Source organism: Argopecten irradians, chromosome 6 (assembly GCF_041381155.1).
Source record: "Argopecten irradians isolate NY chromosome 6, Ai_NY, whole genome shotgun sequence".
In the NCBI taxonomy this organism is placed as follows: Eukaryota; Metazoa; Mollusca; class Bivalvia; order Pectinida; family Pectinidae; genus Argopecten; species Argopecten irradians.
In genome coordinates, this window is record NC_091139.1 from 13,724,475 (window position 1) to 13,742,312 (window position 17,838).

Sequence of the window (17,838 nt, forward strand, 5' to 3'; positions counted from 1 at the left end):
ACCAAAGAATGATCTATGTCTGACAATGGAAAGAGGGATCTTTTCCCTGCTTTTCAAATTTTTTCAAACACACTACATATAAAATTTGAGACAGATCACTATAGTACTTTCTAAGAAATAATGATAACAAACTTCAACAATGAAATCCAAGATGGCGGCCGGCCGTGCCGCCATCTTGTTGACCTATCAGTTACAAAATGCAATATGCACAACTAGGGCCCTACATATAAAATTTGAGAAGAATCCCTTCAGTACTTAATGAGAAATAGCAGTAACAAACTTTAACTACCAAAATCCAAGATGGTCTCCTGTCGGCCATCTTGTTGACCGATCGGTCCGAAAATGCAATATGCACAACTAGGGTCCTAGGGGAACCTACATATGAAATTTGAGAAAGATCCCTTCAGTACTTTCTGAGAAATAGTGGTAACAAACTTTAACTATCAAAATCCAAGATGGCCGTCTGTCTGCCATCTTGATGATCGATCGGTCCCAAATTGCAATATGCACAACTATGGTCCTAGGGGAACCTACATATGAAATTTGACAAAGATCCCTTCAGTCCTTTCTGAGAAATAGTGGTAACAAACTTTAACTATCAAAATCCAAGATGGCCGTCTGTCGGCCATCTTGATGATCGATCGGTCCCAAAATGCAATATGCACAACTAGGGTCCTAGGGGAACCTACACATGAAATTTGAGAAAGATCCCTTCAGTACTTTTTGAGTAATAGCGGTAACAAACTTTAACTTCCAAAATCCAAGATGGCCGCCTGTCGGCCATCTTGTTAACCGATCGGTCCCAAAATGCAATATGCACAACTATGGTCCTAGGGGAACCTACATATGAAATTTGAAAAAGATCCCTTTAGCACTTTCTGAGAAATAGCGGTAACAAGAATTGTTAACGGACGGACGGATGGACGACGGACCACGGACGAAAGGCGATTTGAATAGCCCACCATCTGATGATGATGGTGGGCTAAAAATGCCACATCTTGATCAAATATTTGTGACGGATGCTGCCCCCAGGCAACATTTTTTTACAAAACTAATGAGAAACCACTTTTTGTATCACATTTTTTTTTTATTTTGTTTTAGTCCGCCTTAAAGCACATATTCTGGGAACTCAAATGTAACGTCCTTCCCAGTCAGTTTCTTGTACACAGCTGTGAATGTATCCATCTGAAAAGAACAAAAACATTTTATCTTAAGCAAACGAACACATGAAATATTTGTCTTATCTTTTTTTTTATTTTACAGTGGTCTTTGCATTTATAATTATAAGATGGAATATGTGGATGTACCGTGCTAATGAAAATTATGGAACATTGAAAAATACTTGTAGCTAGATGGAAATCATTAAAGCAAAGCAAGTTTTGCAGAGAGACAAGATTTGAGCAAAACATTTATTAAAATCCTCACGCATATACAATCTTTTCATGAATTTTTTTTTTTTTTCAATATTCTATTAAAACCTTGTTATCTTATATTATAAAGTTTCAAGAAAAGGTTCAGAATAGCGTAATATATCCAGACATGGAATTGTTCCTGGAAAAGTATTCTCTCATCATATCCTTTTCAAACAAGTGAAGCGATAGTTTAGTTTGGTCAGCTTTATTAAATTTAGTGTCATTAATATCCAAGGTTTCTTTTTATTTTACAGTGTTCTTTCCTTTTATAATTAGAATATGTGGAAGCAACGAAAATTACTTGTAGCTAGATAGAAATCATTTAAGCAAAGAAAAAGTTTTGCACAGAGACAAAATTTGAGTACAACGTTTATTCGAAGCATCATACATATACAATTTTTTCATGGATTTTGTTTCAATATACTATTTAAACCTTGTTATTGTATATTGTAATAGTTTCATAAAAAGGTTCAGAATAGCGCAATATATCCAGACACGGAATTGTTCCTGGAAAAGTATTTTCTCATCATATCCTTTTCATACAAGTGTAGCGATAGTTTGGTTTGGTCAGCTTTGTAAAATTTAGTGTCATCAATAGCTAAGGTTGTTTTAAGGACAAGCCAGGTTTAGAAGACTGAGTAAAGCCGGAGTAACCTGATGAGAAAACCTCCCAACCAGTGGCCAGTACCTGGCAGCTGATTTTTGCTGCCGCTCATCGGATTCAAACTCATGACCCAGAGGTGGAGGACTTGTTGTAATGTTGAGATACCTTAACCACTTGGCCACAGTGATATTGATAAATAATTGTACATAATGGACCAACGATAACCTTCTCTCATAAGTGACCAGAGCATCCATTCAACTCAAGGCCAAAAGTGAGACTGTGGCAAGACAATTTAGAAGAAAGTGTTCAATAGTAAAAGGATAAGAGATAAGAATGCAAGAATACTTTTATCATATTATGTTGATGTGATGGGAGCAGCAGGTAAAACTTTTGCACTTCACCCGACGGACATTAGAACCCGAACATGCTTGGAAATTTGTTATCATGCGATGATGATGCTTATGCTTTTTCTAAGGATTTTATAATTTCCTAAATTACTACGGACTATTACAAATAGGAGGCTTTTTGTTATTTACAATGTTCTTCTGTTTAGTAGATTATGAAAAGGTTCAGAATAGCGTAATATCCAGACATAATTATTCCTGGTAAAAACATAGCTCTCATCATACCCTTTTCAAAATCTGTTGAAATGAAGTCCATTTTCATTTTGGATTTAAACCACAATGTGCATTGCATCTCTATTTTTATATTTCTTCACAAAAGTTTAGATAAGTTCAATATGCTATAAAACATTTTTCTTTAGTACAAGAATTCCATTATTACATATAGAGACATGAATATACTGCAGCCTCCCAAAAATTACAGACATGCACTAACGCAACACATGATTGCATACAGGGGAGTCTGTCCTTAAATGACATTGAACCTAATAAAACAAATCAATTTTAACCCTCATTTCTCCTCGTGTATTTTGAACCATAACGATGACTTCCTCTTCTCCTGAAACTTGATTTCTTGCTGATGATATTAGCTTTCTCACCTTGTGCTCAATGTTTGTCTGCTGAGTTTTATCGAGGTGGACTTTGATCAGCCTGGAACCATCCAACTTGATGCGGATTCTCTTGCCAACGATTTCTGCAGGGAAGGTCAGATCGTCCAAGATGCAGTCATGTACTGCGGTGAGAGTACGGCTGCAGAATAAAATATCAAACATGTATTCACTATTTGTACTATAAAATCAAAATATCGAACAATTTGCATTTCGAACACCCACTCCCCTGCATTGTTTGCACTCATATTTTCCTCATAAGAATTGCAAAATTAGTATAGAATATTTTGATTCCAATTCCATTTTTGCATATTACAGAGTTACTTCACTTGTGGGTAGGTATCCATTGTGACGTCATTATTTTGTGAGCAATACTCGCATCATTTTCTCTGAAATGAATGACGTTACGCTCATATTATACACATGACGTCACAATCAATACCTACCCGGAATGGCAGATAACTCATATGCAAATACAGAATAGCAAGTTCCAGCAAAAGTTGACAGAAACCAGAGAAAAACTTGTACCTTTGAATTAATTGATAGGCTTTAGACTGACAAGATGATGTATTTCAATAAGCCCAGTAAATATCAGTCAGTACTTACGATCTGGGACGCTTCTGCTTGTTCTTCCTTCTGGTTTTTCTTGTTGGTTTGGGAAGAATTCTCCTCTGTTAAGTAAATATTTATATATAATATTTATCAGGATTTGTTTACCAATACGATTAAACTTATTGTTCAATTCACCATTGATATACTATTTTTTTTTTTGATCAATCAAACTGAGACTAGAACTGTTGCAAGAGTGGATGATTAATATCCCTGCTGCACAAGTTTAGAAATAACTCCATCAATAGGGGACATTGTAGAACCCTATATAGTTTACACAACTCCCCTTTATGCCAGGGCTCTGTGTACCAAATTTTATCAAAATATGTCAAGTAGTTTAGGAGGAGTTTGTCGGACAAAGATATGTCTACAGACAGACAGACAAACTGATTCCAGTATACCCCTTCTTAATATACTTTGGACCTGAACTGTTATATTAACATATCAGAATATTCAGAAAGAAGGTGTTCGGATATATTGATTGAAAATTATGAAAATTCATTTTCAAAATATGCTTTTTGTGCAAAAATGTCACAGAAAAACATCCTAGTATAACTATCCCTAAGTAGTCCATTCCCAGACATAGGAGTCTGTCCATAATCATAACATTAATGGCAGCTCTGAAGGTTAAATCACACATATCAAGGTCATCACAACTCTGGACTATGTACATACCTGTGCAATAAATACAACATGCTTTCCGCTGAACTTCTTTTCCAGCTCCCTGACCAAACGGGTCTGGATTTTCTGGTATTGTCTTAGCTGGGGAACTGGCACAAAGATGATGATAGCTTTCTTTCCAGCAACATCAATTTCCTACAAGTAAATGTAACTTTTTACAATAACAGCAAGCTGCTTTAATCAGAATATCTTCAGTGAGCTCACAATTTTGAAAATATTCTAAATTTAGTTTGTTTAATTTAAGTGGTACTTAATGGTCCCAACTAAGCATTCAACAGGGAGACAATGCAGAAATAGTTAGGGTTCATGAAGGATATGTAATCCAATAATGCTGATGTTCGACAATGCTCATCAAAAACTTCTCATACATTATTGTGTGATTAGAATGCAAGAGATCATGATCAATAATCGGTTGGTTTTAAATGGAATATAATTGAACATGACTTCTTCTCACCTTAGCGCCTGAAATGTACAGTTCACGAAGTTGGGCCTTCAGGTCACTGTTCATCTCCAGCTCAAGCAGGGCCTGTAAATCATCAAAATAACAACCTGTATAATACAAGGTAATATGCTTTGTAAAACACAAAATATGGCTACCAGGGTTCTCACAAAGTTTTTTAATATATGGTTGAAAATTAATAATAGGTGGTTGGGGGCCGCAGGCCCACATGGTGGCCAATACTTATTTCTGACAAAAACAGCCGGTTGTAAACAAGGAAATAGATGGCGGTTTTTACTGGCAACCGGCTTTTAACGAGAACCCTGGCTATAACAAACTGCATGATTTTACATAAATTTTGTTATTGCTCCGCTAGGGAACTAACTTGGAACCTCTGGTTTTTATAATTATTAAGCTAGCCTAGTTGGCTATACTCAAGGGAACAAGCTAAAAGAGAAGACCTCTCAAGACAAGTATACTGCGACTTTAAAATTAACCAGGGTTACATGTTCCATCGAGATTATTTCCCACAGGTGAAGGCAAAAAATATTCAGTCTTTTCGATTACAACTTACTGACCTTATATTCTATTTCGGACTTGATTGTTGTGGAATAAAAACATTTTGATCCTCAACCAATAGCACAAGACAATACAGTGAGTGTTTTTAGATACCAAAATGACGTGGTAAAGCACAATTTACTGTTGAACCAAAACAACATGGATAAATACAATTACAATTTACAAGTCCTTGGCTTGCCTTCCAGTGATTGTGACTGAGGTCATGAAAATCACATCAAAATATTACCCCACAATCACTGGAAGGTGAGTCAGGGACTATCTGACAGTAAATTGTATTTGTATTGATACATATTATTTTTGTATCTTCAAACAAACATATTGAACATGTAGTTTTACCTGTGAGACAGACTGCTCGAAGTCATCTGGCTTCTCGCCTTGAGGCTTAATTATTTTAGCGCTCGCCGAGTACATCTGAAAGAAGGAAAACAAACTTATTATTCACTTATATTCTTATTTATTGTACGTCTTTAACCCGACTCGCTCAACATTTATTTAGAAGTATTGTAATTTGTATCTTAATGCACATGACAATTGCATGAGAAATTTGTGAATATTACATGCATAGACTAGATTTAGGAAATTTTGATATACGAATCAGCATTCCTTGAGGGGAAAATCCCGGGAAATTATCTATGAAATAGTTATCAATTAAAATTCTAACATCTGCCTATCTTTTTTTATCAGACAGGATAACTAAATATTAATTTATGTTTTCCTCTGTGCCATTACTTCATAACGTGCATGCCTACTCTTATGGATTAACCCCCCCCCCTCTCTTTCCACAAAACACACACCTTACATTATAAGGCCCAAGTTGGTTTCATGAAGAGTACAATAAAGTGTAAAAAAAATGTGAAAAGTATTATAGCTTAGTTCAGTCTTTTACACAAGTACACAACACGGACTTGAGTGAAAGCAACAGAATCGTTTTTCTGAAAGTTTCTGATTAAGTGTGTCACTGTCATTGGGAAATGGGAAATAATTTGCTATTTTGATACCATTTCGACACAGTTCAAAATAAAACATGTCCAAATGGATAAAACAAAATAACAAAGACTTGTGATTATTAAAGAAATGTGCATTTCTGTCTGCAATATTACTGCTGGTTATAAACACAACTATCAATACACAGCGATGTCAGCTAGCAATCCTCAATAATCGGCAATATTAACGCTCATCAGAGCACATTGAGAATATATTTAATAGGAATGATACTTGATATATAATAAGTTTTTATTTAATGTCTCAAATCGCCAGACTTCAAGGCGAATTTCGGGCTAAAAATATCGTGTGTCTCATATGCGAACCTTGGCAATGGCGGCGACGGAAGAAGAGGATATTACCGGAAGTTGCTCACAAGACATCCGATAGGTGGCACACCACCAATATTTTGTAAAATGAAACTAGAGGACTCGATGCTGAAAACGCATGCCTGCTATATGAACAGATGAACATATTTCAACGTTTGATTACAATGCCATACTATGCAGTCCGAAGAGGTAGAGTGCCTGGCATTTATAAGACATGGTAATATGCTGTCTTGTTTTTAAAAATCAGAGAAAATTCGCAATAGAAGTTCGATTATATTAGTATAGTCCGAATGATTCTGACTATCTATCCGCTTTTTATCCGCCCACGTCAGTATATAAAAAGCGGATAGATAGTCAGAATCATTCGGACTAATATTGGTACAGCTCATTAGTTAACTTTAACATGCAGCCTCATTTCATCTGAATCTGATGTCATCGATCACTGTGTATGACATGTAGGGCCTATGCCTAGTTATGGCGTGTATGTGTTTATATTTGTCTGTTAAAACATATTTTACTTTGTAAATCATTAGGACTTTTTTCATTACTTTGGGAATGGGGCCGTATTCAGGTCCTTAAAAGGATGGAAAAAACATTGATCATTATGGTTAAAATACCAAATATTGCCAACTTATTTAATAACTAATGACAATATCGATTAATGAAAAATTGTAGAATTGTACACTACAGTAGTTAATTCTTGCTTCTATTAAAATTAAGATAGGGGAATAACCGAGAAATCCAGAACTAATGTGGCACTGTTCTTCTCTAAGCAATTTTACAAGTATTTTGAAGGCTGTTAACATAAAAAAATGTAAATCCTTTCAAAGTTATATCGCCTTCTGATAATGAAAATAATTCAGTTTTCATTCTAAATCCAAATTTCTGATTGGTGATTCTTTTTCTTCCTACTTATATGAAGAAAAGCATCTGAGAATGGTGATGTCACAATAGAGATACATGTGAATGTTATGTATTGATTTGGAAAAATAATTCCTTGAAAATTCAATGGAACTGTCATTTAAACACAGTTTAATTATCGCATAGCCTAAAAAAATAATTATAAGCATTGATGTCACTATTTTTTAATTTCATTGTGTTATTTAAAACAAATCGTTTTATTTCCTTCATATAGATTTACACAGTTTGTTAACAAAATTTCTTTCATGTCCTGATGAAATAAAATATTTTTGATATCAATGTTTAAATGAAAGTGTGCACCATGTGAAAAATTAATATGCCTCTGTATTTAGCAAATTAACAAACAATTTTTGCATGTGACCTAATGCACATATCACTTTACTGAAGGGATGACTGTAAGGAGCAAGTGAATGGATTCCCAAAGGCACGATACAAGAAGTTTAACACTGAATCAGAGGCCAATGATTTTGTCAATGATACAGCTGGCGGTGGGTCCTCCACACCTCAGGGCGGCGGTTATACACACCAACAGAACAAATTTCCTACCAACACCCGTACTTCTAGTCACACAAGCCAAACCGCTTCTAGCGACCCGTCCACAGCATCGAGTCATCGACAGCCGATGCAGAGAGTTTCCTCAACCAGTAACAGTGAAGGATTTAGTAAGTTTATAACATGATTTTAATACATTCATTTAGATATCCAAGTTTTTAAAGATGCTCCACCACCGACAGAGCATAAATGATATTCATCATAATTGGTGTTTAATCGTGTATATACCATACATATGTCTAATAAACACAAAATATTATTTAAATTATTTTTTTGATTTTTTTTAACTCAAAGTAAAAATAAAAGCTCAAACTGTTGAATGGTGGTAATGGTGTAAATATGTAACTTTTGTAAATCGTGTGACCATCTCAAGTTTGGATTATATTGTTTCTTTGACTTCGAATGTTACATTTATATAATTTGTCCGCATATTTAGGTTGCAGTGATGATGACCTTTAAAATAGTCTGAAATGAATTATCACATTGTATGTAAAGTGTATCTATGTACTTTTGAATAAAATGTCTGTTATAGCTTGCATTAATGTCAGTGGATGTTGTATCCATTCCAGATGACATGAACTTTGAAGGTACTGACATGCAAAATGTGTACAAGATTGAGTACACAAAAACTGTGTACATGCAAGCCCCAAGGTCAAGGGGTTCATTCCCAAGGTCACGTGGTGGACAGTCAAGGTCACGTGGTGAACAGTCAAGGGGACGCGGTGCTCAGTCAAGGTCACGTGGTGGACAGTCAAGGTCAAATAGTACATGGTCAAGGGCAACTGGAAATGAAAACGGTACAGGTGAAAATTTTATAAATTATCAAGAAAAATTATGACCAATCATCTTAATCCATTGAGGAAAAAAGTATGTATCAAATTAGGGTCACTCCAAATTGACATTAAGTCTTTCATCTGTATAATGATGTTTTGTGCAAAATTTCACATCATATTGAGATATTTTTCTGAATTATCAGATTTTGAGTAAATTGACATTTTTGATAGTGGTTGAATTTAATAGAGGAAATATTAATTATCTTACCGTATGTAAAAAAAAATGAAGAAATGATTTTTTCAGGTCAAGGTGATGGAATTGTGGTGTATACAGATGGTGGTTGCTATAACAACGGTCAGAGAGGTGCACAGGCTGGTATAGGAGTGTACTGGGGGCCTAACGACCCAAGGTAGGAATTACTGACCAAAGTGGTCAACTTGTACTGGGGGCCTAACGACCCAAGGTAGGAATTACTGTGGTCAACTTGTACTGGGGGCCTAACGACCCAAGGTAGGAATTACTGACCAAAGTGGTCAACTTGTACTGGGGGCCTAATGACCCAAGGTAGGAATTACTGACCAAAGTGGTCAACTGATCCAAGGTAGGAATTACTGACCAAAGTGGTCAACTTGTACTGGGGGCCTAACTACCCAAGGTAGGAATTACTGACCAAAGTGGTCAACTTGTACTGGGGGCCTAACGACCCAAGGTATGAATTACTGACCGTAGTGGTCAACTTGTACTGGGGGCCTAACAACTCAAGGTAGGAATTACTGACCAATGTGGTGTACTGGGGGCCTAACGACCCAAGGTAGGAATTACTGACCAAAGTGGTCAACTGATCCAAGGTAGGAATTACTGACCAAAGTGGTCAACTGACCCATGGTAGGAATTACTGACCAATGTGGTGTACTGGGGGCCTAACGACCAAAGGTAGGAATTACTGACCAATGTGGTCAACTGATCCAAGGTAGGAATTACTGACCGTAGTGGTCAACTTGTACTGTTGGCCTAACAACCAAAGGTAGGAATTACTGACCAATGTGGTGTACTGGGGGCCTAACGACCAAAGGTAGGAATTACTGACCAAAGTGGTCAACTGATACAAGGTAGGAATCACTGACCAAAGTGGTCAACTGATACAAGGTAGGAATTACTGGTCAACTTCTACCGGGGGCCTAACAACCTAAGGTAGGAATTACTGACCAAAGTGGTCAACTTGTACTGGGGGCCTTACGACTCAAGGTAGGAATTACAGACCGTAGTGGTCAACTTGTACTGGGGGGCCTTACGACTCAAGGTAGGAATTACAGACCGTAGTGGTCAACTTGTACTGGGGGCCTAACGACCCAAGGTAGGAATTACTGACCAAAGTGGTCAACTGATACAAGGTAGGAATTACTGACCAAAGTGGTCAACTGATACAAGGTAGGTATTACTGACAAAGTGGTCAACTTGTACTGGGGGCCTAACGACCCAAGGTAGGAATTACTGAACAAAGTGGTCAACTTGTACAGGGGGCCTAACGACCCAAGGTAGGAATCACTGACCAAAGTGGTCAACTGATACAAGGTAGGTATTACTGACAAAGTGGTCAACTTGTACTGGGGGCCTAAAGACCCAAGGTAGGAATTATTGACTAAAGTGGTCAATTGATACAACGTAGGAATTACTGACCAAAGTGGTCAACTGATACAAGGTAGGTATTACTGACAAAGTGGTCAACTTGTACTGGGGGCCTAACGACCCAAGGTAGGAATTACTGAACAAAGTGGTCAACTTGTACAGGGGGCCTAACGACCCAAGGTAGGAATCACTGACCAAAGTGGTCAACTGATACAAGGTAGGTATTACTGACAAAGTGGTCAACTTGTACTGGGGGCCTAACGACCCAGGTAGGAATTACTGACCAAAGTTGTCAACTTGTACTGGGGGCCTAACGACCCAAGGTAGGAATTACTGTGGTCAACTTGTACTGGGGGCCTAACGACCCAAGGTAGGAATTACTGACCAAAGTGGTCAACTTGTACTGGGGGCCTAATGACCCAAGGTAGGAATTACTGACCAAAGTGGTCAACTGATCCAAGGTAGGAATTACTGACCAAAGTGGTCAACTTGTAGTGGGGGCCTAACTACCCAAGGTAGGAATTACTGACCAAAGTGGTCAACTTGTACTGGGGGCCTAACGACCCAAGGTATGAATTACTGACCGTAGTGGTCAACTTGTACTGGGGGCCTAACAACTCAAGGTAGGAATTACTGACCAATGTGGTGTACTGGGGGCCTAACGACCCAAGGTAGGAATTACTGACCAAAGTGGTCAACTGATCCAAGGTAGGAATTACTGACCAAAGTGGTCAACTGACCCATGGTAGGAATTACTGACCAATGTGGTGTACTGGGGGCCTAACGACCAAAGGTAGGAATTACTGACCAATGTGGTCAACTGATCCAAGGTAGGAATTACTGACCGTAGTGGTCAACTTGTACTGTTGGCCTAACAACCAAAGGTAGGAATTACTGACCAATGTGGTGTACTGGGGGCCTAACGACCAAAGGTAGGAATTACTGACCAAAGTGGTCAACTGATACAAGGTAGGAATCACTGACCAAAGTGGTCAACTGATACAAGGTAGGAATTACTGGTCAACTTCTACCGGGGGCCTAACAACCTAAGGTAGGAATTACTGACCAAAGTGGTCAACTTGTACTGGGGGCCTAACGACCCAAGGTAGGAATTACTGACCAAAGTGGTCAACTTGTAGTGGGGGCCACCCAAAGTAGGAATTACTGACCAAAGTGGTCAACTTGTAGTGGGGGCCTAACGACCCAAAGTAGGAATTACTGACCAAAGTGGTCAACTTGTACTGGGGGCCTAACGACCCAAAGTAGGAATTATTGACCAAAGTGGTCAACTTGTACTGGGGGCCTAACGACCCAAGGTAGGAATTACTGACCAAAGTGGTCAACTTTGACCGAGGGCCTACTCATGAATTATTCAGTAAATGAGAAGTCTTTACCATGTGTTAAGGTGTATTAATTGATAAGTTAATTTTAAGCCACCATCGCAAGTTGGAATTCTTGATCCAATCCCCTCTGGTCAGAAAGTACTGAAGGGATATTATGAAATTTTATATGCAGGTTCCTCTTGGTCCAAAGTTTTCTGTGCATACATTATTAGTAGTATAAGAAAAAAACAGCCATCATGGAAATTGACTTCCGAGGTTTATTGGTTTTATTTCTCAGGATAAGTGGAAAGAATCTTTAAGAATACCGTATTCGACCCAATAAGCACCCAGGGCGCTTAAAAAATTGATAAAAATGAAAAGGTGCTAATAAGTCAAAATTATTGCAAATTTATACCGTTTTATGTAGTTTTGATCCTTATTTATGCCTGGGCAATTGAAATTGAGGCTTCAAAAAGGGAGAAGGGCACTTATAGGGACATGGGCGCTTATTGGTTCGAATACGGTATGCACATACCGGGTAAATAATAATGACCAATAATGTACAATCAAACCTGTCTATAAAGATTACTGAAACAAAGAAAATATAGTCTTTATAACCAAGTAGTCTTTATACACAGGTCAAATTGTGTAGAATTTACCATTGGTCCCTGAGAAAGTGGTCTTATTATACTGGTCGCTAAAACAGGTTTTACTGAGTGTGATGTAAGCAGGTGGTCTTTATACAGAGGTGGTTACTAAGACAGGTTTTACTGTAGTGAGATGTCAGCAGGTGGTCTTTATACAGAGGTGGTTGCTAAGGCAGGTTTTACTGTTGTGAGATGTCAGCAGGTGGTCTTTATACAGAGGTGGTCACTAAGGCAGGTTTTACTGTAGTGTGATGTCATCAGGTGGTCTTTATACAGAGATGGTTACTTAGACAGGTTTTACTGTAGTGAGATGTCAGCAGGTGGTCTTTATACAGAGGTGGTTGCTAAGGCAGGTTTTACTGTTGTGAGATGTCAGCAGGTGGTCTTTATACAGAGGTGGTCACTAAGGCAGGTTTTACTGTTGTGAGATGTCATCAGGTGGTCTTTATACAGAGATGGTTACTTAGACAGGTTTTACTGTAGTGAGATGTCAGCAGGTGGTCTTTATACAGAGGTGGTTGCTAAGGCAGGTTTTACTGTTGTGAGATGTCATCAGGTGGTCTTTATACAGAGGTGGTCACTAAGGCAGGTTTTTCTGTAGTGAGATGTCAGCAGGTGGTCTTTATACAGAGGTGGTTGCTAAGGCAGGTTTTACTGTAGTGTGATGTCATCAGGTGGTCTTTATACAGAGATGGTTACTAAGACAGGTTTTACAGTTTAGGTTCACCTTTGTCTTTGGTTCTTCATTTTGGAAAAAAAAAAATCGAAATTGTAGATGTAACTGAATTGTCAATAACTTAATATTAATTTCAAGTGTAAAAATGTTTACATAGTTATGTTTGAATGGAAATGAATTTTAAGGAAGAAAAACCCAGACCACAAATCTGTCTTTTATTTCACTGATTTCACTGTAATTACCTAGTATATCAATGGTGGGCACTAGTATCTTTTGGTATGAATTTCAGTTAAATTAATCCCTATTATGATGCTTTATACATGTTTTCAGGAATGTGAGTGAACGTCTATCAGGAAGGCAAACAAACAATAGAGCAGAAATACATGTAAGTAAAGACCTAAAAACTCTCCTTTTTACTGTTCTTAAAATTGATTCATATAAGATACAGTATAAAATGTCTGGTTCAGTTTGAGATTCTCTCTCTTCAGTTTACTTATAGTAGTTTAAAAGAAATTGAATAGTATTCAGTGTGATGACTTTCTGTATGATATGGTATTTCTGTAATCTGATTGAAATACAGATCCTAATTATCACTACATTGGATAAGAGGATCTGAGAACATCCCATTAGGGGTCATGTCCAGCTGACCTTTGGAAATGGCCAATCAGATTGCTGCTTACAAAATTTTGACAGTGAATTTCAGGGGACGAAATAGTTTGAAAATCTGTCAGAATTATTTCCGTGTACGTAGTTGTCTCGCCCAAAGAGCACAACAAAGTTAATAGTATATGTATGAAAGGGCGAAATGACATCGTCAATTGATGTTGCAATGTGCAGAAAGTGTATTTGATCTGAAGTACATGTAGTATAAAGGTCATGACGAACATGACCCCTTACGGGATGTTGTCAGATTCTGTATTGAACGGATTATAAGGATCTGTATTTCAATCAGATTGGGTATTTCTGGTAAAGCATTTGATATTGCATGGATACAGCTGTCAATCACAACAAATGTATCGAGATAAGTGTGCCCATGGTTCTTAATCTTCTAAATATAAATTATGAAGTAAGAAAATTGACATGATTTTGTTTTTTATGATAACACTCCGTATCGTGTATTGTTTATTTATGAAATATTTCTTTATATAGTTCATTCTTTGTAATCCTTTGGTGGTTTCCAGGCGGCCTGTCGAGCTATAGAGCAGGCTAAGGCACAGGGTTTACAGGAGATCACCATTAAAACGGACAGTCAGTTCCTCATCAGTGGTGAGTGTGGTACAGTATAACGAACACATTCTCAACAATTTCATTGTTATAACATAGTAATTTTCATTCCTCGTCAGTGTTACTATAATGTATTTGTAATGTGTCTAAAAAACTGCATATAATGAGGTTTAATTTGGTTTGTTTCCAAGTTACAGTCTATTAAAATCAATCCTGAAATATAAATGAAAATTTGATAAAAATTCTAAATGAAATTTATGTATTTTAGAAGATAGTGTACCTTGTGATATTTCCTTGATTCCCATTATGTCTTATGTTTGTAATTGTTTATATCCATTATTTAGCTGCTACACAATGGATGGCAGGATGGCTAAGGAAAAATTGGACACTCTCTGATGGTGGTCCTGTAAAAAATAAAGACGATTTTATCCACTTAAATCGGGTGTCGGAGGGGATGAATGTTAAATGGGTAAGACTTAAGAGTATTTGTGACATTAATTAGTCTTCATAATGTAACATGTTTTGTTTTTCTGCATTATGCCTGAAAATTTACAGGTTAAAAAAATATACATAAGGCCTTTGAAGTGATAATCAATGGAAATAGAAATTTTCCAAGATGGCTGCATGTCTTCAACTTCATGTTTTTCAATTAGTTCTATAATGGAACAAACTTGTCCAAACCCAAGATGACAACAAGTCACCCATATGTTTTTTTATTGTTAACCAAGGACAAGCTATTTAATACGTAACTTGAGAGATCTCCTTTGCTATCTTCTTCAGACATAGAGGTGTCAGGTGTCAATCTTTGTCAATATCCAAGATGGCCACCAGCTGGTCGTTTTTTTATCAGTCCAAACTAAATGTACGCAATTTATTTTATCATCATAACAAAATGGACGTTGTGACAAAGTTACAGTAATGTGTTGGACCTGTATATATTCACATTGAAAATTAATATTATGTTAGTTATATCAACTTTGCCTGCATTGATCCCATTGAATTGTGCTTACAGATCCATGTTCGGGGACATACGGGTATCGCTGGGAATGAGGCAGCCGACAGACTGGCCAATGAAGGAGCTTCCAAACCTCTACCCTGACCATTGCTGACTATATTGTGGTTCTGGTCAAGATGATCTCTGACCATTGCTGACTATATTGTGGTTCTGGTCAAAATGATCTGAAAACTTTACTCTGACCATTGCTGACTATATTGGGGTTGTGGACAAGATGATCTGAAATGCTGGAGGACGTATAAAAAACATCGGTTCTTACACAGAGAGTTGTCTGTGGTGATGGTGTTTTGTGAAAAAATCTCATTGTTGTTAATACAAAAGGTCTTATTACTGGTGATAAGACTAAGGATCTTTAGTGTACAGATGAATGTACTGACAGATGATAAGATCTAATTGCTGGTTTGACTCAGGGGCTTTAGTTGATGGTGTTCAGGGAAAAGATCTTATTCGTGTTGATGTAAAGATCATATTGCTAGTGTGATACAAAAAACATGGTGTTGTTGCTAACAATTGTAATTAACATATTGATAACAAGGAAAATCTTGTCGGGTGATAACTCAACTCCACACGATCTGTATTGTGTACAAGTGAGTGAACCAACAGACAACAAATATCTACACCAGACTATCACACCAGCTGGGGAGAGTCAATTTCTTGACTTGACACAGACCATGTTCACTGTTATGTTAGAAAGTAGAATTCTGATGTATGCCAGAGTCATTGTGAAATTGAAGGTTTAAATGGTGCTATGAATTGATGGAGACGATTCCTTTTTTCATGTACAGTTATTTACCCTTGGATGTGGGCATTGGTTGGACATTAGTTAAAATGTTATTTAACATCAGATCCATCTACACGAACAAGGGGAGGTAACTCTGCATAATAGAAAATCTTAATGCTCAAATCTAAAGAAACTGCATCTGAAATATGTTTTATTAATTGTAGACACCCGAGGAGTTCTGTATGACATGTAATTGTTATGATTGTGTTCATAAGGTATTTAATCCTTATAGAGATTTGGGAAAAGATTAATTTTGTACTTCTATTACATGCATTTATCAATGTTTGTGAAATTATCATTACATGCATTTATCAATGTTTGTGAAATCATCATTACATGCATTTATCGATGTTTGTCAAATTCTCTGTGATAATTTTGATTGTATAGCTCTTTAGAAGTATCAGCATCTGAGATGACATTTTTTGATTAAAAAAAAAAGTCATGATACTGGCTTAATTTATGGATGTGCCATGTACCGATTATTTTGAGCCAATACAGATATGAATCACAAATATTGATGGTAAATTGTAATTTTTGAGTCAAAATTTGCTGTAATATATAGAAATAAATTTGGGAAAGTTTTTGTTATGAATCTTGTAAGAACAATTTTGCATATGTTATAAATTGTGTATATGTGAATAAACATGACATGTTTTCCTACTTTGACTCTTCAGTTATTTGTGAAAAGTTACAAGGCTGTTCAGTTATTCGTGAAAAGTTACAAGAAGGCTGTTCAGTTATTTGTGAAAAGTTACAAGAAGGCTGTTCAGTTATTCGTGAAAAGTTACAAGAAGGCTGTTCAGTTATTCGTGAAAAGTTACAAGAAGGCTGTTCAGTTATTCGTGAAAAGTTACAAGAAGGCTGTTCAGTTATTCGTGAAAAGTTACAAGAAGGCTGTTCAGTTATTCGTGAAAAATTACAAGAAGGCTGTTCAGTTATTCGTGAAAAGTTACAAGAAGGCTGTTCAGTTATTCGTGAAAAGTTACAAGAAGGCTGTTCAGTTATTCGTGAAAAGTTAAAAGTAGCACCAACATTATCATTAACTATTAGATTACTCAAATTGAACTATTCTCTAAATTATCTGTAGATTCTTGTTCATTAGCTTTCCTTTCAAAGTGATAATTTGAGTAAATTTTAGTTGGTATGGATGACACTTGGTATGGTGGTGAATATTTAGATGATTAACAGTAAAGGTACCAGGTACAAGGTAATTGACCATAGTTGGCATTTCTTCAGCTTTCCTCTAGCTCCTTAACATGGAATTACCGGTAAAGGTACCAGGTACAAGGTAATTGACCATAGTTGGCATTTCTTTGGCTTTCCTCTAGCTCCTTAACATGTAATTACCGGTAAAGGTACCAGGTACAAGTACAAGGTAATTGACCATAGTTGGCATTTCTTCAGCTTTCCTCTAGCTCCTTAACATGTAATTACCGGTAAAGGTACCAGGTACAAGGTAATTGACCATAGTTGGCATTTCTTTGGCTTTCCTCTAGCTCCTTAACATGTAATTACCGGTAAAGGTACCAGGTACAAGGTAATTGACCATAGTTGGCATTTCTTCGGCTTTCCTCTAGCTCCTTAACATGTAATTACCGGTAAAGGTACCAGATACAAGGTAATTGACCATAGTTGGCATTTCTTCGGCTTTCCTCTA

General features: G+C 36.9%; 2 protein-coding genes across 3 annotated transcripts; one reads left to right on the plus strand and one right to left on the minus strand.

Moving 5' to 3' along the window:
* Positions 1–1,066: 1,066 nt before the first annotated feature.
* On the minus strand, positions 1,067–6,718 carry LOC138325053 (small ribosomal subunit protein eS7-like). The gene is made up of 7 exons (XM_069270416.1): positions 6,641–6,718; positions 5,670–5,744; positions 4,770–4,841; positions 4,310–4,450; positions 3,632–3,696; positions 3,017–3,167; positions 1,067–1,185 (listed from the first exon to the last, which is right to left on the minus strand). Exons 1-7 carry the CDS (start codon positions 6,695–6,697, stop codon positions 1,108–1,110), a joined length of 639 nt encoding a protein of 212 aa, XP_069126517.1. The 5' UTR covers positions 6,698–6,718; the 3' UTR covers positions 1,067–1,107.
* Positions 6,719–6,720: 2 nt separating this feature from the next.
* LOC138325052 (ribonuclease H1-like) lies at positions 6,721–16,833 on the plus strand. 2 transcript variants are annotated; one of them, XM_069270414.1, is made up of 8 exons: positions 6,721–6,860; positions 7,952–8,226; positions 8,686–8,919; positions 9,194–9,299; positions 13,492–13,546; positions 14,343–14,427; positions 14,730–14,854; positions 15,398–16,833. In XM_069270414.1, exons 1-8 carry the CDS (start codon positions 6,781–6,783, stop codon positions 15,482–15,484), a joined length of 1,047 nt encoding a protein of 348 aa, XP_069126515.1. In that variant the 5' UTR covers positions 6,721–6,780; the 3' UTR covers positions 15,485–16,833. The 2 variants fall into 2 exon arrangements, with proteins under 2 accessions (XP_069126515.1, XP_069126516.1); XM_069270415.1 differs by having other exon boundaries at positions 8,686–8,913.
* The last annotated feature ends 1,005 nt before the right edge of the window (positions 16,834–17,838 follow it).